We start from the raw sequence: 25,010 nt of genomic DNA, 5'->3' as shown, positions 1-25,010 counted from the left end.
GACGTGGTGGTGGGTGCCTGTAATCCCAGCTACTCGGGAGGCTGAGGCAGTAGAATCACTTCGACTCGGGAGGCAGAGGTTACAGTGGGCCAAGATCGTACCACTGCACTTCAGCCTGGACAAGAGAGTGAGACTCCATCCCGCCCCCCGCAAAAAAAATGTTCAATATCCAGAATCAAAAATGATACACACATGTCTCTAACAAATAATAGACCACAATTTACCTTGGGTTTTTTTTCCTGTTATTATGGGATGGGAGGAGGATCACTAAGACTAAGTGCAAGTCATCATTTATTAAATAAAAGAACAATCCTAACAAACCAAGGGCTGGTGCATGAAGGAGAGTGGATGATTTTCATTCGTGACAGAAACTTGCCTCATCTTCCCAAAATGCCTTTAAAGGAATAGAATTATACTGGTGTCATTCTCCGGATTGTAACTGCATGTTAGTGGTAAATGGTAAATGGTGTGTTTAAAGGTTGATCATTTCAGCTGTAGCAAAACCCCTACCAACTGCTAAGCATCAACGTCACAGAGTACAGGAGGAATTTCTAGCTGAGAAGAATTGTTTTGCTAGCACCTGCTCTGACCACTGATGCTCGAATTCCTCATACTTTTCTACCAGTATTGAGGAGATCAAGAGTTCGAAGGGAGAAAGTTGGGCTCAGATGACCATGTGGGAGTCTTGGCTTCTCTGCCTCCTGTCTGTGATCGTGAGCAAATAAATTCCTTAAATTCTATGGATTTTAGGTTCTTGATTGTAAATGCATCTGATTGAATCGCCCCCTTTTTGCAGGGCAGCTTAAAAAGAAACTGTTTGTGAAAGTGTTTTGCAAATGAAAAATATCACAGAAACGTTAGATAATAGTATACATGGGGGAGACATGAAAAAAAAGGCAAGCCACCTTCTTTCCTGAACTAAGTTCTAGCATAGGAATGAAGAGGAAAGATTTGGGATTTAGAATCTTTTAGTAGAAATGATAATTGTGCAAAATCTGGAGAGCCTGCCTCAAATCCCTGCAAGGACTAAGAGTATTTTCCTTTACCCACCAGCCTCTGCAGGCAGTCAGCTTTCCATACAACTATGTTGGTTTTCGGACTGATCAGTGAAGTGGCTCCTTGATCCAGTCTTGCCTCTGCTTACTTCCCAATCATCATGAAGCCAGATCTGGTCATTAGCTTTCTCTCATTCCTTCCCTCTATAATTTTTCCGTGAGTTCCCTTTCTAAGCCGGTACCAGGTGAATCATTGAGGAGAGCCATGAGCAAGACCAAGATAGCCTTTGCTCTCATGACATTATATGGGAGGTAGACATTGCGCCAAAAAAAAAAAAATTTTTTTTTGGCAGAATTGCAATCAATGCTGCAAAGAACAAATGTAAGGTTCTAAGAGAATCTATAACCGGAGACTCCAGGAATCATCTTGGGGGCTGGCAATGATTCAAGAAGGTAGAATGCATTACCCTCTCGATAATTACCTAACTGATGTGTGTTCCCTGCTTTAAAGTTTACAAAGCACTTTCTCATGTGTTTTCTCATTTCATCAAGCTTTCAGCCCTGCGAAGTGCAGAGTATTGTCACCTTGGTCTAGAAATCTGGAAACCAAGGCTAAGGAACTTGGCGTGATTTCCCCAGGGTCAATGAGTTCTGGCACTGAAAGAACTTTTGACTCTAAATTCTGGGCTCTTTCCACCCCACCCTATTGGTTCATTGGCTGTTTTCTCTTGAGAGCTGACATTTTGGAAACTAACATTGAGAAAAGAGCAATAGAGGAAATCACTCCCCTGGGTACTTTTCTGGGAGACATTTGGGTGAAGCTGTGATTCCTAATATTGATCTCAGCCAAATTGCAGGAGGAAGCCTGGCTGAGATGTGAAAAGACATCCTAACTGCTTTTTGTGCATTGCAGTCTTTGCAGTTCCCAGTAAACACAGGAAACCCTCTCTGACTCCAGATGTGACCCCTTGGTCTTAATTGTGCCTAGATAACATGTGTGACCTGAGTCAAAATGAAACACACAGAATATTAAACATACTCCTATAGGCTTTATTTCTCAAACCCAGCTGTTCATTGGCTTCTCACAGTACTCAGAGCTCACTCACATTTGCTTATGAATTCATCATCTTAGCTGCCATTTGTTCTGTGCTTACATCCTGTGACTAAGTGTGAATTCATCCTTATCAACCTGTGGAAATAGGCACTATTACTAATAATAACTCCATTTTGCAGATGAGGCAACTGAGGCTCAGAGAGATGAAGTAACTTGCCCAAGGTCACACAGCTTCTAAGTGGTAGAATTGGGATTCGAACCGAGGTCTGACTCCAAACTCCATGCTCTCAAACATAACACTCTAGCACACTACCATACTCCCTCCCCACAAAACTAAAAATTTTATAACCACTTGCTGTACTTCCCATCTGGAATTTTTAGCACCTAAAATCAGGAGACATAAAAGCAGGCTTTGGACAGTTTTGAAAGGTTCTCATTCCCCTACCCACAGACAACATCTCCCTCTGGGTTGAGGATGTCCATCCTCCTCTTAAAAATCTGAGTTAACGAAAGCTGAGAACTGAGGTATTTCGTTATTTAGTTAGGACAACCTGCAGCCGAATTATACAAAGACCCAAGGTACGAGAAGTAACAGCAATCTTAGTTGCTTCTCTAGACCGGTAAGCCCCCCACTGATCCATTTGGGTTTAGCTAGTCACTTTTCTCTTTTTCAATGGGAGGGAGGAAAATGTAAAGCTCCCGCTCCAGCAACAGAATCTGAATCAGTACATTTGAGTGTGCATTCTCTGTTTCTGCAAAGCAGTGGCTATGGCTTGAAAAAATAGCAAACAGATTTTATTTTCTAGTACCTTTCTGTTTTTCCTGGTCAGCTCCACGTGCCAGCCTGTTGTTTTGATTCTGATGGGGATACAGCATTGAGCAGTGAACAATTAAACATAAACACCAGCCTCACTTCCATCCTCTTCTTTCCTCTTTAGGTGAAGGCAGCTTCCAAATATGTGGATGTACCTGTGAGTATTTGAAAATTGTTTCTTGCGGGGTTTTTTTTGTTTATTTTTCATGTTTACTTTTTGTTTTCATGAGAATTTTGATAGTGCTACTCATATGAATTGCTGCTAGCTAAACTGTGTGTTCCTGACTTGGATCATCAGAAAGAAGCCAAGACTATTTTGTAGTAGAATTTTTTTTTTTTCAGATAAGAAGAGGGTATGGTTTCTTTCCTCAGGAAGAAAGGTCCCACTTCACTTTCACTTTCATTTTCATCCGTTTCTCTGGTGTTTCATTCTGTTTTCCTCATGTTCACCAACCCTCCTGTGTGCACACCTTCGGAGGAGAGCCATGAAGCTAGAAACTTGCACAAGGGTGATAGTATTTTTTGTTAGGTTGGTGCAAAAGTAATTGTGGTTTTGCAATTAAAAAATGTGGAAAACGCAATTTCTTTTGCACCAACCTAATAAAAAACAAATAAATTCTAAATTTGTTCATTTTGGGGTCAATTTTGCAATTGTTTTAAGGAAACCTCACAAAACTGCTTCTAATTAGTACAGGCCTCATTAATGAAGAGAGCTCTCAAAGTTCACAGATAAAGCACTCGAAGTTGCCCAAAATTTACATTTAAATTGAGGTTAAGTACAACACATGAATGCTAAAGTGTGGGATTACCTGTGGTAAATCAGGATACATTCATAGACAGACTTTGTCCTGCCTATTAGCAAAATAAAATTGGAGAGATTTTAATATATTCCAATAAAGCGAAAAAGAAAATGATTTTGTTTCTCCATTTCTAACAAAAGAGGTGTGAGTCTATTATAAAATATTAAATTTAGAGAGCTTATCTCAACAGCCACCAAGGGTCTTGTACTAAGCATTTCTCATTCTGAACGTGGTTAAGTACCCTCCTTGTTCAAATACTTATTTGTTAAAATTTGTTTTTTTCTAAAAGGATTTATATTAACATTTAAATTCATTTCCCCAGGAAGCTAAGTGTGTAATGGTTTATTGGCTTATTTCTCAAAGGAAGACAAAATAGAAAATTGGAGTGAATTTAGTGTTAGTATATATTTTGTTTGTTTAATGAAAGAATGTACAATCAATAATTATGCTTTGAATTTATATAATATTCCAATCAACAAACCTCAGACTCCTTCAGGTAGACAGTTCTTATAATGGAGAATGGCAAAAGCTCACATAACTGCAGCAGGGAGAGAAGTTAAGTAATTTACTTTCTCAAGCCCCCAAAGTATAAACTTTCCCTTCACAGGGAACTAACTACTCAAATTTTCTGGCCCTGTTTCTCCATGTTTAAAATGGAGATGACAATAATACCTAAGTCATGGGTTTGCTGTGCAAATTAAATGACACAACATACACAGAACATCCAGCACCATACCTGGCACTTATTAGGAACTTCAGTCCAGGAGAAGGACACATGTGGTGGTGGTAGTGTGATGTCCACACTCTATTGCATATAGGTGGATGGGGGATGAATTTGCAGACATCAGCCTTGGGCTCCACTGATCTTCAACAGTGATAGAAATTGAAATTCTAGGCTTTAGACCCAAAGATTTGGTAGTTGTGGTCTGTTCTCTGTAGGATCCAGAGCAGAGGGGTATCCTCAGGCAGGTTTGAACAGGTGTCCTATAGATAAGGCCCAAACACCTAAAGAAACTTGATCCAGTCATTGGTACTAACATCAGGTTATGTTAGATTGAATCACATGAAACTGGCATATTGGTGAGGTCAAAGAAGTCAAATATCAGCCATTTCATATGGTTCAATCTAATAATTCCTATAAGCTAGGTTCAGATTTATTATAAAGATGGGAGGGCAGTAAATGGACTCCATATCAAAATGCAGGGTGCCCTGATCTGTACTCATTAAGTGTTTATGGATTAATTATGCTAAATTAGAAGACTTATTAGGTGTATTAGTCCATTTTCATGCTACTATGAAGACATACCAGAGACTGGATAATTTATAAGGGAAAGAGGTTTAATTCACTCACAGTTCAGCATGGCTGGGGAGGCCTCAGGAAACTTACAATCATGGCAGAAGGGGAAGCAGACACGTCTTTCTTCACATGACAGCAGAGGTAAGAAGAATGAGTGAAAGGGAAAAAGTCACTTATAAAACCAAGAGATCTCCTGAGAACTCACTATCACAAGAACAGCCTAGAGGTAACCACCCCCATGATTCAATTACCTCCCACTGGGTCCCTCCCACGACACTTGGGGATTATGGGAACCACAATTCAAGATGAGATTTGGGTGGTGACACAGCCCAACCATACCATTAGTCTATGAAGAAGCAAATTGAATTAATAGAGTTTTCACACTCTGGAGGGCAGAAGTAGTTGATGCAGCATGTTCCAAAATGTGGTACATTTACCACTGGTGATACAAAATATAATTACTACTATTACTGCTCCTACAACCAAGCTTGATAAAGCACTCACTAGAACAGTTTACATTTTATCTTCACAATAACCTCACTTTAAATATGAGGAATACGAGGAAACTAAGGCACAGAGAAGTTAATTTGCTCAGGACCCCACATCGGGTTAGTGGAAGAGCTGAGATTTAAGCCAATGCCCTTAAAAATTCTGCCATACTGCAAGATAATTTCAGTTAGTGTATAAACAAACACCTTGATTTGGATAGTGGTAATTATTTTAGTGCATATTAGAAAAAGTATTTTTTTACCAGCTATTAATGACTTAGGACAAAGCTAAACTTTAAGTTGATTAACATATACTTTAATAGCTAATAATATTACAATAAACCTTTTAGTAAATAATTTTATAGAAAACAATAGTACATAATACACATATATTCTATATGTACATTGTTTATATATGGTAGATAATAGTAATCATTTGCTTCTGAAATCAATCCTAGGAGGGGGTTAATATTATCATTCTGTTTTATAGCTGAGGAATCTGAGGCACAAAGAGGTTAATTAGCATATCCAAGGTCACCTGGTGAGTAAGCGGAGTGTGAAGATCAGGTGCTGTCAGTTGGACCATAAAGCCTGCACTTCCAGGGGTGTGGTAGAGTAGCTAGCACTGGCTCCCAAGAGTCAATTATGTGCATCTCTCTCCAACTTTGCCTTCAATGAGAGCACATTGGTAGCTCACAATTAGCCTTGATGGGAGTATTTACACCATGCAAACTGGCAAGCACTACAAATCAGGGTGTTTTGTTTTGTTGTTGGTTTTGCTGGGCAAAGTGGCTCACGCCTAAAATACCAGCACTTTGGGAGGCCGAGGTGGGTGGATCACCTGATGTCAGGAGTTCGAGACCAGCCTGGTCAACATGGTGAAACTCCGCCTCTACTAAAAATACAAAATATTAGCCAGATGTGATGGCATGCGCCTGTAATCCCAGCTACCTCCTCTGGAGAGGCTGAGGCAGGAGAATCGCTTGAACCTGGGAGGCGGAGGTTGCAGTGAGCCAAGATGGTGCCATTGCACTCCAGCCTGGGCGACAAGAGTGAAACTCCATCTCAAAATAAAAAGAAAAAAGAAGAGCCAGTTTACCAGCATACAACTATTACCTATTAAGTCAGCAGTCCCCGAACCAGAATGTGCAGCAGTAATACTTAGCAAAAAAAAGTTTTTTTGGTTTGGTTTTTATTAACTTATTTAGCTTTTATTATTATTTTATTATTTTTTAATAGGCACATAATTGTTTTTGTTTTATTAATAGAGAGTCCCAGGCCCTCACCTCCAGAGATTCTGATGCGGTCATTCTGGGGTGGAGCCTGGATATTGCTTTCCATTAAGTTCTTCACATGATTCTGATACGTAGTACAAGTTTGGAAACTAATGGACTAAATCAGTGATTCTTGACCTTGGCTACATATTGGAAACACCTAGGGAGCTTTTGCAAGCACTAATGCCCAGGTTGCTTGCCAGACAAAATGGAAACGGCATCTTTGGGGGTCAGGGCCCAGACATCAGTATTTTTAAAGCTCCCCAGGTCCTTCAAATTTGCAGTCAGGCTTAAGAACCTTCAGATAAAATCATTTCTCAACTCATTTCTACCTCTGAAGTCTCTGAGTTCACCTATGTTTCCCTGTGAGGTTTTTGTTAGAACACTTAGTGGTTTAGTTCCACGTGGACACTAGCAGTTAGTCACCTTTGAGATTTGTCTCTTAACTATCCACACTACTGGAGGGAAGTGCTAGTACCAGTCACTTAAAACATTGCATAATCCCCAAAGCATATGTCTTTGTCTTAGATATAGTTTTTGACCCATTGGTATATGTAGGAGATTTGCATTCATAATTAGGGCTGACTTAGGATGCTGAAAATTGGAGCTCATTTTTCTCAAGCTCAGAAGTATTCTGGTAGGGGCAAGTTCAGATTAAAATGGTCTTCTTTTCCTGAGCCACAGAGTAGCTTATTCGCAAATTATGTCTTCCGCACATGGATGCAGTTAACTATACAGATATTTGTTTAAATGTTTTCTAAAATCTATGTCATATTCTATCAGTCTATCCAAGCCACATTTAAAATACACAATGTCATTATGAGATATTTAAAAACACCTAAAAGTTTGTCCCACTGTGTGCAGGTAGCACTATGATATAAAAGCATAATTTAATAGTATCAGCTGTCTGGTCAAGTATATTTTTCAGCTATAATGAAGGGGTTAGCTTGTTTGTGAACAGTTTTTATTTTAATTGTTTTGATTGGAAATCTACTTAAAATGCGTTATACATCCTTCCTGCCTTTTTAAACAGGGTACTGACTATAATCTTTCCTCAATGACCCAGGATCACCATTGTGACCGTGTCTTTCCCCAGTGGCTGCATAGTGACCCGCTTCCCTGTAGGGCCTCCCGAGATATAGGGGAGGCTTGCCCCTGCCCTCGATAGTCCCAAACCCCAGCGGTTGGTGAGTCTACATGTCTGGTGTTGCAGTTGGGCAGCCTCCTCCTTCACGGTCAGGCATAAGGAAAAATGATAGCTCTCTTATCTGCAGTTTTTTCAAACAATCCCTCCTCTTCCCTATTTCTGCTCCATCAAGGAATGGAAACCAAACTTGTTGGAATTGGATGGGAGTGGGAGCTTGAGGACTCTATTATGAGAAAACTACACATATTTTGTGCTGAGATTTTTATCATTTTTATTTTGACGTTAGCTCCTCTGAGGCCCCCTTTTCTTCTTGGTTCTAGAGTAGATTCTAAAGGTAGGTAAGGCTGTGGAATGGTATAATACTATGGGGGAAAAATCATAGTAATTCATGTTTGTATTACAATATATGGCTTTCAAAACATTTTTACATATACGATTCTAACTGATGACCATAACAGTCCTTACAGGTAAGTAGGGGAGCTGTTAGTAATCCCATTTTTATAGATCGCATAATTAAGGCCCAGAGAAGTTTTTTTTAACTCTTATTTTACAGAAAAGTTTAAATGATATGCACAAATTCCAGTTTGTGGGAGATCCAGTAAAATTCCATGCAGTGTGACTGAAGAGCTTGAAAAAGGAGGTGGAGAAAGGATTTTCTCATTCATTCTTGAATTTGCCCATTCAGCAAATATTTACTGGGCACCAACTATGTGTTAGGTACCATGTTGTGTGCTGGGGATACAATAGAAAACAGGCCAAACAAAGTTCCTGTGTTCATAGAGCTTATGTTTAGTGGGATAAGACAGGCAACAGACAAACAAATAGTATATAATGCAATATCAGCTATTGGTAAGTGCTGTTAAGAAAAAAAAAGAGTCATAAGAGAGCAAATCATGGAATTTCTTAACTACCTGGGTAAGATGGACCACACTGATTTTTTAAAATATCAGAGTTTTTAAAACTTGAATGAAATGCCCCTTGGAAGACAGTGAAACTTTGTGAAAAGAGAAGGAATGGTGCAAATACACATCACTGTAGATAACTGTTTCTTCTAACATTTTGGGTTACTGATAGATCTGTGGCATTTGACTTTGCACCTTAGCTCTAAGACGGCTGCATGTGCCCAGGAGAAGGCCATATCGCCACAAGTATCACCAGGGGAGAAATGGAAACAATAATAATGAGTTTCTCAAGTCCCCCAGGTAGAGATCCCCATCCCTACTGAGAATGGCCTTTGATGCGCAGTTGCCAAAAGGAGAGAAGGAGAGAGGTGCCTGCTTAGAACTGATAGCTATCACTTACTTCTCATTGGAGAACCTCTATTGTTTTGTATAACAAAACTGCAACAATTATAGGACCATCATGGAACCTGCTCAATCCATTCGCTGAAAATTGCTTGAAAGTGTAACACTTGACTACTGTGGCTTTGGGTTGTCCTCATTGTTTTTCAAATTAATACCTTGTCATTGTTTCAGCAGGTGTTAAGAAATGTTACTAGCATCCCAGGGGCCAAGCATTGGCCCTTTGCTTGATAATTGTTTGCTTTGTATCAGGAAACAAAAATACAGTCCTACTGTTTCTAAACCTTCCTCATTTTCACCCTGGAAATTACACAGAAGTGTTAACTAACTTCAATTTACAGTGCCTGACAGTCACGTCTAGTAGAGAAATGATACTTTGTGATCTAAGGTAAATCACAGTAATGAAAACTAATCTTTTTAGTTATTAGCAAACGTATATATCTACTGTGGAAAGTTGAGGGGTTTGTGGCCACTCTCCTAATGACCTATATTACAGTGTTTTAATAGGTTTCTTTGGAGATAACTTTGATTGTGACATCTCAAGCAGTGTGCTTTCTGAGTTTCTTTCTTTTTTTTTTTTTTTTTTTTTTTTTTTTTCACTTCCCTACAATAAATCACTTCCTAACTGCAGGATGAACCACCTGCTTACCTTTCCGGAAAATCTGATTTATTTAAAAATCAAATCCTCTCCTCCTTACCCTGCCTTTTCTTTTCTTTTCTTCTTCTTCTTTTTAATCCTTAGACTTTAAGGCTGCACTGGAAGCAAAGACAAATTGTTTAGTGTCTCCTCTGAGTGAACTAATTAATTAGCAAATACTATATCCACTCAGGTTAAACTATACACACACACACACATACACACACACACACACAAAATGAGACTTGAGTAGGAAGGGGTATAGATTGAAATACAATTTTTTTTTTACTTAGTACTTTCTCAAGTTTTTAAAAGAGGAAAAAGGAATGGGAAGTTCCATCACCCTTCTGATAATATATTAAGGACAGTGGAAAACAGTATGTTTGGGTATTCTTTAATGGGGGTTTCAATCCAAGGCAAAGTCAGAGAACATCTCTGAGTTATGCAGTAAAGATTTATCCATTAGATAAATTTGCCAGGAAAGAATTAATCATAGAAAAATATTTACAAAATCCTACAAGCTCAATGCCCTTCTTAGCCAGGCTTGATTTCTGGAAAGAGGAAGCAGTTCTAATATCAATTCCTACCAGCCCAGGCTGTGGACAGCAATCCCATGCCTACAAAGGTGATCCAGCAGAAGCATCTCAGAGTGTGTGAGGGCAAGTAGAGGGTAAAAGTGAATGGTAAACAGGGAAGAGTGGCTGTCTGAAAATTCATTTTCATGTTTTCCTGTTTCTTTACAGAAACCTGGGATGGACGTGGCCGACGCCTACGTGACTTTCGTCCGCCATTCTCAGGATGTCCTGCGTGATAAGGTCAATGAGGAGATGTACATAGAAAGGTTATTTGATGTAAGTAAATGCCTTCTCCTCCTTGAAAACCAAGGAGGAGACCCTCCAAAATGTGACAAAATAAGCGACAGGAGGATAAGTCACATTTTGAGAAAATGGATTGGTTCTGATTCAGACTAAATCTTCTCCTCTCCCTCTGCCTTAGGCTCTTATCTGTCTTGTGTCTGTTCTGAACCCACTCTGGTGTGGCAGTGTCTCAGTCCCAATCTGTGTGATACGTAGGACGGCACACAGCCTCTCGGCAAGCAGGCTCATTCCTGCACGAAGCTTGCGAGGCAGCTTTCTCTAACTGCCAAAGACCTTTCTTGGTCATGGTTTTCCTCCTTGCAATCTGGCCTCACTTTAGGGAGATGTTCTCATCAGGGAGGCTGAGACCAATTCCCTCTCCTGGGGGTGGCGCCTCCCTGACACCAGCTGTGGCGTGCAGATGTGCAGTAAATGTCACATCGTTATCACTTGAAAGATAATTTCGTTCCTGGAAGACTCGAAATCCTTACCCTGGGTTTCGGCAAACACTTACATTACAGTTGCTCAGTCAGTTGCAGCTTTAAACCATGGTGCCGGCTGCCCACCCACCCAACTGAAAATTTACGAGAAGCAGGTGTACAAAGAATGAGTACATTGGGCTGTGGACCCAGATCAAACTTCAGAAAATGCAGATTACCAAGGGTTAATAATTTTTGAGCAATCTTATTTCCACTGGGACTGCATCTGCATGCAAAGCAAGCCACTGAGGCAAAAAGAAAAAAAAAAAAAAAAGAAATCTGCTTTGGTCTCAAATTGCCTGTCTCTTTCAGGCCACAGCAGATGGGGCTACCTAATTTAGCCCGATATTTCGTCTCGGGTTTCCACTGAATTTGCCAGTATAGACCCGGCCAGAGTGCATGGAAGCTGATGTTCTTGTCTCCCTGTGGCTCTGAGTGTGCAGCCTACTTCTGTCTTGTGAAACGTGAGCTCCTCCTGTCCAGGTTTCCATATTTTTAGTGCCAATGCGAACATTAATGTTTTGGTCTACTATGGAATCCGTGTTTCTATTTTTTTTTTCTGTGATTGTGTTCAGCAATTTATATTGAGTTTGTGTGTGTGTGTGTATGTGTGTGTGTTTTTGTTCCACAGCTAAGTGAGCTCATTGTTGGCACTGCTTTCTGATTCTGCGGCTTCTGACTTTTATATGCTTTGTCTTCCAGCTCATTTGCTTTCCTCGTGTGTTGAAAGGCTCCTTTCTTTTTTTTTTTTTTTTTTTTTTCTTTTCCAATCATCCCCTTTCTGTGCTTGATACCTCTCTTTCCCCTGCATCACCTTTCCTCAATAAAACCCTTCTTACTTTTTAATTCCCACCCGTCCTCTCTCAGATAAAAATGGAACTTATCTCTCATGTCAAATGTTTTATCACATTATATCAAGTGGCATGAATTAGAATCAAATAATCTTCCTGTGTACATCTTCTAGCATGACCCACATCCACTGAGAATGCCTCATACATGCATAAAGCTCACCAGCGGGTCCTCCGCCTTCTCTGCATGCATGCCTTATATGAAAGTACTGAGCCTAGAATGTCTGGGGCACAATCACCATCCAATAGGCATTGAAAACAGAGACAGGCAGGACCCTCGGGTCTGCAGTTAGGAGTGTGGACACTCTGCCCATCTCCATTGAATTAAATTTCAAACCACAAATTTTCAAGAAGCCTGTGGGTTGTTCTTTTCAATGCCTAGGTTGCCTTTTTTTTTCCTTTGATCAGTATCTTCCGATTCTCAGTTTTATGTGGCCCGTGTGTGCGTGTGTGTGTGTGTGTGTTACTGTGTGAGTGTGTGTGAATAACCAATAACCTTGTGTTCTCTAACACTTAAATCTAGTACTGAATTTGATGTTTAATCTGCAGTTTAGCTTGTCACTTCATTTTAAAAAAAATTAGAAGTACAAGCAAGGTAGCCTTGCTGAAGGCAGCAAGGCAAATTATCTCTTTTGTGGCTCTTCTTAAAGGAAAGTGCAACCAAATCTTCATTTAAAAAGTAAAGGTACAGCCTTGGCTAGTACCGATGATAAAACTGGACTTGCCTGACTGTTGAAGACCACAGGCAAAATTCAAGCCTTCCAGCCTTTAATGTAAATTAATAGTGAAAAGAAATATTACTGAGAATATTTTTTTTTCCAAAAGCAAGTTATAGTTAGCGACATTCAAAAATTCACAAGTACCTCCATTCCCTTGTTGAATTCCACTGACCAGCATAAAATAGCATCAGTAACATTGTGGAAACCCCCACAGTTTAGTCTGATGTTGTCCCAATTTGGTTTTCCCAACACAGTCTTAGTTATACCGTCCTGAGTATATTTGATTGTAAAGGTTTAACTGTTACAGTCATTCACTGCATATCACTCCTGGCCCCATGGGGAAAAAAAAAATTTCAGGAGCTTATTTAGATATAACAAGTTTCTTTGCCATTTACTTTCTTACTTTCTAAATAACCTGATCTCCTAATTTACAGAATATTGGTGCTAGGCAACCTAACTGATGTAGTGCAAAAAAAGTTATTGAATCTGTCATGGATTTAAAACATTTGTCGTTTTAACAACCCAGAGCTTCTCAAAAAGCTTCATTACCATGCAGCCTCAGTAATTTAATTCAGTACTTACTGTTTTTCTATAATCTAGCAGCAAAACATCAGATTACCAACATGTTTGATTATTTTCGGCTTCTGTTTCCTCAAGCATGGTGTTTATTTCTTTGTATATATGCTCTGCAAAACTCGTGTGTCCACCAAGCTAAACAAGGGAATAGGAATATCAAGGCAGAAGGGTCTGTGAAAGCTGCCACTCTAAATTGCTTGCTGCAAATGAACTTATTATTTAAATCCCATTCCTTAATGATAGTGGTCCTGGGGCAAGTTTCTAAACAATTGGCAGAAACCTATTGAGAAAGACTTGTTGATCTGTGAGATTTTTCTTCCAAATCGTTGCATTTTGATAAATGGCAAAAATGAATAATAGCAAATTAACATTTTGAATGAAGAAAAAAATATATATCTCCGAGATTGTTTGCTGTTTGGGGGTTGTTGATTCTGATTGTTGTGTCATTCTCTGGTTTTTAGTTCCTGCTGGCATCTGTCATTCAGAGGCTTGTTCTGAGAGTTCCTGTTGTGTTTTTAACTGTGTTTCAAGTCTCAGTTTTATTTACCTGATAAGTCCTTTAAGTTGTTGCTATTTGGTATTGTTCCTGTTTTTGCCCTTCTGAGTGTGCCGTTGTAGAAAAGGCTGGATGGTTTTAGTGTGTGTTTGTATTTGAGAATATTTGGATTAATAGCTGGTCATTTAATGGTGCATTTTCTGCTTTAACTAGGCCCCTACCCAGCGCTCTCTGAGCTAGTTTTCTCTTTGCCACGTCATTGTACTTTTGGCTGGAAGTGGGTGCTTGTGGGAGATTATCGGCATAGCATTTGGGACTCTATATTTGATGTTCTGCATTTTTATCTATTTTATTACGTAACTTAAGAACAGGCTTTCCAAATTCATCTTCACCGATTTTTTTTTTTATCCAAGCATTCTTTAGGTTTGTTGGAGAAATACATTTGGACCTAATGTTACCTAACTGGGTTGCTTTTGCAGTTAAGATTTCTTTGTCTATTAATATGATTGGTTTACCTAGTCTTTCTATAAAATACTAATGACTTTCTTGATAACACACCTAAGGAAAAAACTAACCAATCCAAGACAAAGTGCTGATCAGAAAAGAATCGGCAAACTGTTTCCCATAATATTTCAGATGTGCAGCTGTACATCTTTTATCTGTGTTTTTATAATTTTTTCATAAAAAAAGAAGTATAATTGTATATGGTTTTCAGTTGCTATAAAATAACAGTTTATAACATTTTGAAACAAAACATTCTGAGATTTAAAGCAAGAGAATATTCCAATATACATAAAAACAATGAATTCAAATATATTAAAGATGCTGAATTTTTAAAAGAAGATCAGACTGCTATGAGACTCAAGTGGCAGCTTAGCCTTCTTGAAAATTATTGCTGACATTCAAATAAAATATAAAACATGGATATGAAATAATATCCATATTCCTAAAGCAGCAGCTACAGAGGAAAGCACAAGCTCAAGAAATAACTTGAAGACAGTGATTTAAAGTTGGAGTGTCCATAAATCATGCAGATGGCTTTTCCCTCCTTCTCTAGTGATTAATTCAACATCTTCCCCAAAATAAAAGCATGCTTTTTGAAATTAGAGATCAGATCATCAAGAGAAGCACCTAAGATTTCAAGGTCTAAAAAAAATTAATTTTCTTTCCTCCTTGTACTTCTTGAAGACACAGACTGAGAAGAAAATCGGGATTAAAAGAGATGTGCTTAGGGTGAATTCATCTGCTTAAACCTCACAGGCTCAGAGATGAGTGATTAAAAAGCCATCTCGAACTTGGATGGAATCCACATTGGTGGTAATGCCGCATCCGCGCTGGCTTTCTTCAGGCCCCGTGTCGTTGTGAACCAGGCCCAGGGAACATTTGACTGGAGATGATACATGGATTATATAGGTCAATTATACACTTAATCTGCCTTCTGGAGGATTAAGTATTTGCAGATTGACTCTGCATTTGGCTTCTCCGTGGCAGTTATCAGATCAGGAAAGGGCCTCTTACCAAACCGCCTCATAAGAACTTAATCAGGCAGTGTGGTCAGCTTCGGAAGGGGCTGCTGCTTGGTATTCTTTGCCTCGCACGGATTTTAATTTGCTGTTCCATTTTCAAATCGTGTATTTGTCCAGTTTATGTGGCAGAACAATAATTGAGTATGACTGTTTCCCTTGAAAAGGGTAATTTGAAACATGAAACCTTTGCCTATTAAAATATATTTGCTATATTTATATATGAAACCACAGATAACCTTATTTTAACAACTTTGTTAAATTACTCAAGCACTATACCTGTGAGCATATATCGATCAAAGTAGGAATCATACTGCTGGAGGATGAAAGTACCGAATAGTAGGCTACAAGGAGAGCATGACACTATATCTGCAAGGTATATCACCAACTGTCCAGGTAAGGGAAACCATTTCCAAAAATATGAAGTGGGGAGAGGTACATAGGATTCACTAATATAATAAGTTGCACTTCTAAGGGGCTGATTAAAGAAAATCAAGGCATATGGCATTCTAGACACTGAGACAGTGAGTTATCTCCTCTCTAAGCAATAAGCAGACTTGAGTGCCCTGAATGGGACTTACTGTGCAGTGATCATGGGCCCTGCCTCTGGAACCTTCAGACCTGATCCTTACTAGCTGGGTGACCTTGAACAAGGCATTTAATCTCTAAGAGCCTCAGCTGATTCATCTATATAACAGGGATGATAATCGTGGAGTTATTATGAGGGTGAAATGCCATATGCATCTGCAGCATCGAGCTCTGAGGAAGCATTGGTAAGTGTTAGCCACCACCACCATCATCATCATCACTATCATCATCATCATCAAAATGGAAATGCTTTTCCCAGCCCTCTTTTTTTTCTTGTTAAGCAAAGCTTCATATTCATGTTAAAGTGCTATAAGAGTCTCCCCATCACTTTAAGACATTAACCCCAAGCTTGCTTAGAATTGCTTGATGTAGAGCAGCCTGGTACCTTTTTCACTTTTGGTAAAACATCTTTCTGAAACAGGCTAAATAGTGATGGTCAGGAGTGGGGCTTTGAAGTAAGACAGACAGAAGGAGGAAACTTGGTTTTGCCACTTTCAAGCTTTCTAACCTGGGGTCAGTTATTTCACCTCCCTGAGCCTCAATTTCCCCATCTGTCAAGAAACTGGCTTCTTAGAGTTTTCGTGAGGACAAAATGATATAATGAGTGTACATAGGCATAGTTAAAAATTCAATGAGTCTTTTATCATCATCATCGTTACCATCTCATAGAACTACTTGTTCTTTCAAGTGATTTTGAAATAACCTAGCTCTACCCCCTCAACAAAACTACACGGCATTGCCAGATAAATCAGAATTAACCTTCAGAACTTCAGGGTTTTGGGAGGTGGGGGCAGAGGGAGGGAGTAATTAATACCTTTTACTATTAAGATGCTGTATATGTATATTGTAGACATTTAGAAAATATAGCTAACCAAAAAATAAGAAGATTAAAATGTTGTGTTCCCAACACCCGCAGATTATTATCTGTGGGTTTTTTTTTTAATCTTTTTCTATGTAATTATGTATATATTGTGTACTTTTTTTCTAAAATGAGTAAGCAAAAAAATTGCTTTTTAAAGTTGATGATCACTATTTCCCATGCCAGTAAATGTTCCTCTAATACACTGTATTCAAAATTCCCCACTTGTCCCCAAAATATTCTTTACAGCTCGTTTGTGCAAACCAGGATTTGATGCAGGGTAAGGTTGTGATGCCCCTTAAATTTATTTTGAACTAGCACTGGCCCTTTTTTCATGATCTTGACTTGTTATAGGGACTGCCGTGCCAATTGTTCTGCAGACTGGAGGAGTTTATTACTATCTAAACATAGAACTGATTTGCTGAGAAAAAAAAAAAAAATCAAGCTGAATTCAACCAAGTAGTTCTTTTAAACATAATTAGTAACTTAGCAGAATTCAACCAGGGTTTTTTTTTTTTTTTTAAGCTGTTCACTGTATGTAAGGAAAAGTTCTGAAGCTAGTTTAAAAAAAAAAAAAAAAGATTGAGGGGGGAGCTAAACTGTAAGAAACTCACAGAGGCCAGAGTACAAGGTGGCCATGTGAAGATATACAGAGATTTTATTTACTGGAGTAAGGCACAGCTATCTGAGCTGGGTGGGTAAATCAGAGGGTCACAGTCCAGCATTTCTTGTGTCACTGTAACTGCTTTGAAGTATTAGACTGGTGACTTTGACACACACATACCCATACTATTGGGAAGGTTTCTTTGTTAATTCTCCTGGGATTTTCCCTCAGGTTATCAATCTGAAATTAAGCCCTCCAAATCAGTCTGAAGCTGAGCTTTTCCATACTCTTTAGATCAAATTTTAATTGAACTGTGACCTCATCTCTATCCTCAATTATGAAGCTAAAGCGCATGTCTGCCAGGCTGCTAGGACATCCCTTAGAATCTGTGAGATTATGTATGTTGAAACCAGAAAGCTAATCCAAATGAACTGGGAAAGGCAGTTCGAGGAAGAAGAGACAGTTGATTCTTTCACCTATTTTTGAGCCCCGAAGTGAACTCTGGCAGTTAAGTCATGCCCTAGGCCATGCATTACAGCTGCAGAGTGTCATTTCCCAAAAAGAACACAGAAACTGGAGGCAAGTGGGGGGGAAATAAGAAGCCCATCACTCACCTGGATTGGTAACATTACCTACTAAATATTGTTACCTAACGGGTATCCGTATATATGATATATATTTTAAAATAGGGTGTGCATGTATGTATATGTATTTGTGTAAGATATATATCTTATTAGGGAGTTAAGTTTCCTTGGCAGAAGAAAACCGTGTATTCAGTCCCAATCTAAGCTCTGTTTGGATTCTTGGAAGTGAACCTCAGGATACTTCCAAGCTAAAATTATAAAACAATCCAAGTTCATTTTCATGACTTATGCCCTCCAGTGCCACTCAAATTCCCAGTGCCTTCATGCTTTCTCTACCTCCCACCATCCAAATCTGCTTTTAACAGATTTGATAATTCCTCTTCTATTAGATGAGAGGAGATGAACAGAGTGTTTTGGTGCTTTTCTGATGCGCTATTGCAGTGAATACTATTCAAATGTCAATCCCCTCTTCTCCATGGGCTTCACAATAACAAGTAAATGATAACAATTAATTCCTTTGCTTTTGGAGTCTTAGGTATAGAAACACATTTCCATTCCACATGGACTTGGGAATGCTTCACTGCATGCCTGGGTAATTTGAGCTTTCAGCAATCCTGCATACAAAAAAGATAAGGGGCATTAACAGATTTGGATTAATCATGTTAAATGGGTTATTACTATCCAAAAGAAACTGAGGAGTTTTTGTTGGTATCCTCACAGATTTACATTTCTGTAGCATATCTTCAAGTGGTTTTCAAATCTAGCTATTTCCTTCCAAAGCCATTCATAGAAATAGATCTCTTTTACTTTTGGGCAAACCTTATAAAAAGCCAGTCTTGAATTTTCTCTGGAGCTTGTAGGCAATGAAGAGTTTTGCTAAGTGTCTTTATCAGAACAGCTTTCTGTGTTCCAGAAGACATTTGGTGAAGACAGTTAATTTGTTTTCCTTTCCAGAGGAGAATGTTCCATTAATCATTCTAAGAAGCCAAGCTGATTGCTCTGTTACGTTAAGGTCACAGTATTCTTGTTAACATGACCCACACAACACTTCTGTGTCTTAGAACAGGGTTTTTTTTTTTTCTTATGGCAGACTTATGGCATGGAAGCAGTAAGCGACAGACTCAAACACAGTACACATGTGCAAGTATGCGTGTGCACACATACACACGCACGCGCGCGCGCGCACACACACACACACACACAAACACACAGAGTAGCCAAAGCACATTTTGTGGAACAAATATTATCACATTGCATTGCAGGAGACGAGCTGTGCTAAATCCTCAAATACTTCTCATTTATTAAACAAGTAACTATTTCTCTCCCTGCTGGGCTCCAGATAGGGTATCAAAAGATTTCACAATCAATACCGAGATACATAGTTACTGCTCTAATTATTTTAATGAATGAATTTAAATTTTGCATAGGTTCTTGTTATTCAAAGTGTGATCCACAGGCCCTCAGCATCAGCATCATCTGGAAGTTTGCCCTAACCCCAGACCAAATGAATCAGAATCTGCATTTTAACAAGAGTCTCTTTGATTCAAATGCATGTAAAAGTTTGACAAATAGTGGGCAAGATCAATTACTTCAAACTTATTTGCCCCAACTCACAATAAGAAACACATTTTACATCGAAACCCAGATTGTACGTACACACACACGAAACAAAAGTTTATAAAACAATATTTATGTGATGCAGTCTGATATTTCCTGTTTTTTCTTTCAGAAATTTCAGTGGTAGCAGATAAAATGATTCTACTACACACAAATAAGATTACGATACTCAGTTTCAAAAATACTTCTAAAGCAAAATTTTTCGTCCTTGGTACCACTGACAGTTTAAGTCAGATAATTCTTTGTTGTAGAGTGCTAGTCTGTGTGTTAAAGGATGTTGAGCAGCATCCCTGTTTTCTACTCTAGATACCAGTAGCAGCCACTGTCCTTTTCAAAATGAAGAAAATGTCTCCAGATATGGCCAAATTTCCCCCAGGGAGCAAAATCATCCCCATTTGAGAACCACTGATCTGCACAAGCTAGAAATGGGGTTACCACTAAATGTGTACAGGTAGCCCTTCCTCTCTGGATGTAATACAGCCCTCTGCTACCCCCATTATCACACAAAAACATGATGAGTATGAGGTAGCAACAACAAAATCGAGCTTAGGAATTGTTAAAATGATTACTCAAGAAGTCCATGTGTCCATCTGGGAGTTAGCTTGGGAGCCTGTGCCAGTCTCTGAAGGAGATTATGTTTGGAGGACTTCATGCCATGATGGGAAAAGCTTGTGAGACATCCAGGACCCTCTTCTCCCCTCACTGTATCCAGAATAGTCCCACTTGGAGCCACAGGAACTGGAACAGCACGTTAGATCAGCAATACAGCTTCCCGCTTTGGCCTCCCTTGATTACTTCTCTTTCCTTTCCTTTTTATAATTCCACCCGGACCTTGATTTAAAAAAAAAAAAAAAAAAAAAAAAAAAAAAAAAGCTTGCTTCCACCAGGTGGCTGCAAATTATTTTTGTGTGTCCAGAAACCTGAAAAGAAGGCTCAACTTAAATACTTCATTCATTCCAAATTCCCAATTCAGAAGAGAACAGTTAACAGCCTCCTGTTCTTCTGTTAAACTCCTGCTGAGTTGACTAAAAATCCAGTTAATAGAGTCTAGTGATTTGCCTCCAGTGTGAATATTCCTGTATCAAAAGACTTACAATGATAGTGTCACTTGCCATATTGGGTTGCCTTGACTGCCTTTGGCAGAATTTTCCATTCTGACCATCCCTGGACTAAAGCCAGTTATACCAACAAAGCTCCAGGTCTTGCCCAGGATGGGAGTATTATTAATTACCAGATCTGTATGCCAACCAAGGTATAAAGCCCCTCTCATTATTTGTGTAGAAAAAAAAGATTTTTTTTTTAAGAAAAGAACAAATAATATGTAAAGTAAGCAAAGTTAAATGCATGAGTTGCTTTCTAGTGAAATTCTTTAAAATCATCTTGTAAGGAAGAGAAATATCACTCCCTTTTGCTCAGAAAATTCATTCTTTGGCCTAGGAAATCATCATGTTAAAGAGAAAAGACTCAGTTATTAGGCGCTTCATTAGTTTGGGGAACTCTGAGTTAGTGCTTCTACCGGGGGGTAATTTTTGTCCCACAGAGGACTTTCGAACATGTCTGGAGACATTCTTGTTTGCTACAGCTTGGGGTTTGGGGACATGTTACTGGCTTCTAGCAAGCAGAGGCCAGTGCTGAATCTCCTGTAGTGCACAGGTCAGCCCCTACAGTAAAGGATGATCCAGCTCAAAATATCAATAGTGTAGAGAGATTGAAAAACCACGCTCTAGATGATACTTCCACCTACACAAATCATTTGTCTTTAGTGAATGGATTATTTGAGTTTAAATCATGAGCATGATCTGTGGGACTCCAGTGACTGTCTCTAAAGGATATTCTACCTGGTAGATATCTCAGAAACTCGTCTCAGAAATCCTTTTGACAAGCGTCTTCCAAAAACATCTTTTTAGGAGCTAAAAAGTAAAAAGAATCATTAACACCTAATTTCGTCAGCTTGAACTTAACGCTTACCCATGTATAGTTCCCATGGAGCATTAATGCTTCAACAAAAACTCAGATCTTGTCAGTTCAATGAGTCACTACAGCCTCCTTCTACTGAAAGGTGCCCTGTCAACTTTTCTTTTTCTTTTCTTTTTTTTTTTTTTTCCCAGACAGAGTCTTGCTCTGTCACCCAGGCTGGAGTGCAGTGACCTGATCTCTGCTCACCGCAAGCTCCGCCTCCCGGGTTCATGCCATTCTCCTGCCTCAGCCTCTGGAGTAGCTGGGACTACAGGCGCCTACCACCACGCCCGGCTAATTTATTTTTTAATTTTTTTTATTTTTAGTAGAGATGGGGTTTCATCGTGTTAGCCAGGATGGTCTCGATCTCCTGACCTCGTGATCTGCCTGCCTCGGCCTCCCAAAGTGCTGGGATTACAGGCGTGAGCCACCGTGCCCGGTCACCCTGTCAACTTTTCAAGGGACTCGTTTCTTTATATCAAGCAGATGTTAGGAGTATAGGCTTTGCAGTCAGATATTCCTAAGTTTAATTCCTGGGTCTGCCACTTACTAGCTGTGTGACATCAGGTAAGCTAGTTTACCCTCTCTAAAACTCAATTTTTCTTTTCTGTAAAAAAACGTGGATAAAAACAGTAGGTAGCTTTTTTAATTAGGAGGACTAAACGAGGTGATGCCTGTAAAGCACAAACCACAGTGCATGGCACATAGAAATGACCCCATGAATATCTCTTCTTCTTTTTCTTGTCATCAGTAGTGTAGCGGTGTGAAAAACCAACACATGGCCAGGCGCGGTGGCTTAAGCCTGTAATTCCAGCACTTTGGGAGGCCAAGGTGGGTGGATCTCTACTAAAAATACAAAAATTAGCCGGCGTGGCGGCGTGTGCCTGTAATCCCAGCTACTCCAGAAGCTGAGGCAGGAGAATCGCTTGAACCTGGGAGGCGGAGGTTGCAGTGAGCTGAGATCATGCCACTGCACTCCAGCCTGGTGACAAAGCTAGACTCTATCTAAAAAATTAAAATTAAAACAACAACAACACACACCCCACACCCTTTCCTAATACTAAGGTAGGCTTTACAGCAGAGAGAAAAGTAGACATACATTCCACACCAACAGGGATCTTTACTGGTGATGAAATGATCAGAAAACATGATACCAGATAGCAGAGCGCTCAGTTGTACCGCAGTATTGCTGAAGAGTACAGTAAGATTCCAGTGAGATGGAAGCCTCAGAGAAGGTGCCCCAGGAGACAGGACTGGGCTTGATCTAAAGATGTCTAGGACTTGGGGAGGCGAAAGAGGTAGGAGTCTATGCTTAGGCATTAAGCAAGGAGACATTATCGCTTCCTTTGGGAGTATCCTTGACTTACCAACACCATATCTTCATTAGCCTTAACAGGGCTTCTCCTTGGAAATATTCCTTCAGAAATTACACTATTCACTTTTAAACAAAGGATGGCTTCAACCCGGTTATGATGACTCCGATCTAGGCATGTAGGTATCTGCTTTGTAGGCATTTGCTGCTCGAGAACCTTGAGGGCTAAATTCTTTTTATATTATATGTGTCATTTTGTCTTTTAATGTTCGCTTCTTAACCTGAGGTGTGCATCAGAACTACATACACACGTTTTTATTTTAAAAATGTACTAATCCCAGTTGTACATTAAATATTCAGATTCAGTAGATCTAAGGTAGGGATTAGATGTCTATTTTTAAAATAAGTTCCAAGAGTTTAATCTGGTCAAGAACCTCTAATTTAGAGCAGTGGTTCTCCATTGTGGGTGATTTTGTCCACTACAGCACATCTGGAAATGTCTGGAGACAGCTTAGACTGGTGGCGGGAGGGTGCTACTGGCATCAAATAGGTAGATGGTGAACATCCTACCATGAACAAGACAGCCCCCCCATAACAAATAATTATCTGCAAAAATGTCAATAGTGCTGAGGTGACTGAACCCTGATTTTAAGGATAAAAGATACTGAAATACATGTTTATTTCTGTTAATACCCTCCTACTTTGTATCCTACAAGACTTCATAACTTTATTTATTCTGTAGCAACACTGTGAAGAGATGGGAAGAGATAGTATTATTTTCATTTTAAGACAGGAAACTTGAGGTCCAAAATGAACTTGCCCAGATCCTCAGGGCCCTTTCTTCTGAAACTATGGTATTTTCATCCCCGCCTCTGAGAGCACTGTTATTGTCTACTTAATTCACCACTAGTGTCCGGCATATGTAAGCTTCAATAACCATTTGTTAAATAGGTATTGGTGACTTCCTAGCCCTCATAGTATCTTGTGTACTTTGTCAAGTATATTTTTGGTTTCCAGTTCTAACTCAAAAACGTGAATTAAGTTCTTAAAGAATCTCACTGTAGATTTTTGCAATTGTCAGTTGATTTTTTGTAAGCCTTGAAAATACAGTATTCTGGTTCATGTAATGGGGAATGAATCGCTTTGGCCTACTTGATTTTTTGGTGAATCTGAAGATTCATCAGAAAACCTTTTCTGTTTCGACAACTTTTGAAACAATTTTGTAAATGTTTTAGTTCTGCTTTCCACCTTATTGAGCATGTGAAGCTGAGTCTAATTCTCTGGGTCAAGACCTTTTAGGACTCTGGTTTCACACTACTTAACCCCATGTGTCGCTATCCAGTCTTGAAGATGTTAAAAGAGTGGACTGTTGGGCCAGGCGCGGTGGCTCATGCCTGTTAATACCAGCACATTGGGAGGCCAAGGCAGGCGAATCACGAGGTCAGGAGATCGAGACCATCCTGGCTAACATGGTAAAACCCCATCTCTACTAAAAATACAAAAAATTAGCTGGGTGTGGTGGCGGGCACCTGTAGTCCCAGCTACTCGGGAGACTGAGGCAGGAGAATCACCTGAACCGAGATCACACCACTGCACTCCAACCTGCGCGACAGAGCGAGACTCTGCCTCAAAAAAAAAAAAAAAGTGAATTATCCAGAATTGCACCAGGAATAATTTCCCCAACTCTGAACACAGTGCTCTTTCTGCCATACTCTGTGCCTCTAGAAGATGGGGCTACAGTGTTTGTCAGCCCAAGTCACATTCTGAAAGCTGCTCTTTTGATACAAATCCCACAGAGGGCTTTTAGGGGGAGAAAAAAAGACAGCATTCTCCTAAGAGGAAAACAGGAGGAAAGATACCAATTAATTGAAGTTTCTAATGAATGACTGTTTAATAATAACAATTATAACATTTATTTAGAGTTTTTTAAATATGTATTTTCCTAACTCTACATTAGAGATAATAGCACCATCTTGTTAAACATGTTATTTCTTTTAAATCCTCTTAGCAGCCCTAGGATATAGGAACCTTTGTGATCTCCGTGTTACATGTATTGAGGCCATTGAGAGCCAATATTCACTGGGCACTCTGTACCAGGTACTGTTCTAGACACTTAAGTGTAATAATGCATGTAATTTTCATGATCTCCTTGTGAGGTAGGTTTTTATAGATGAAGAAGTTGGGT

The 25,010-nt window shown here is 39.4% G+C and overlaps 1 protein-coding gene across 13 annotated transcripts in view; it reads left to right on the top strand.

Annotated features, from left to right (window-relative positions):
* Nucleotides 1–25,010, top strand: part of CADPS (calcium dependent secretion activator) — a 483,238-nt gene that overhangs the window by 432,579 nt on the left and 25,649 nt on the right. For all 13 annotated transcript variants that reach the window (XM_050781204.1, XM_050781210.1, XM_050781212.1 and 10 more), the window contains 2 exons: nucleotides 2,988–3,020; nucleotides 10,551–10,658. In XM_050781204.1, coding sequence (XP_050637161.1) covers nucleotides 2,988–3,020; nucleotides 10,551–10,658 — 141 coding nt within the window. The remainder of the gene's footprint in view (nucleotides 1–2,987; nucleotides 3,021–10,550; nucleotides 10,659–25,010) is intronic.

The sequence above is a fragment of the Macaca thibetana genome, chromosome 2 (assembly GCF_024542745.1).
Source record: "Macaca thibetana thibetana isolate TM-01 chromosome 2, ASM2454274v1, whole genome shotgun sequence".
Lineage (NCBI taxonomy): Eukaryota > Metazoa > Chordata > Mammalia > Primates > Cercopithecidae > Macaca > Macaca thibetana.
Note: the sequence above shows the minus strand (reverse complement) of the source record. Positions and strands in the feature narration are given on the sequence as shown.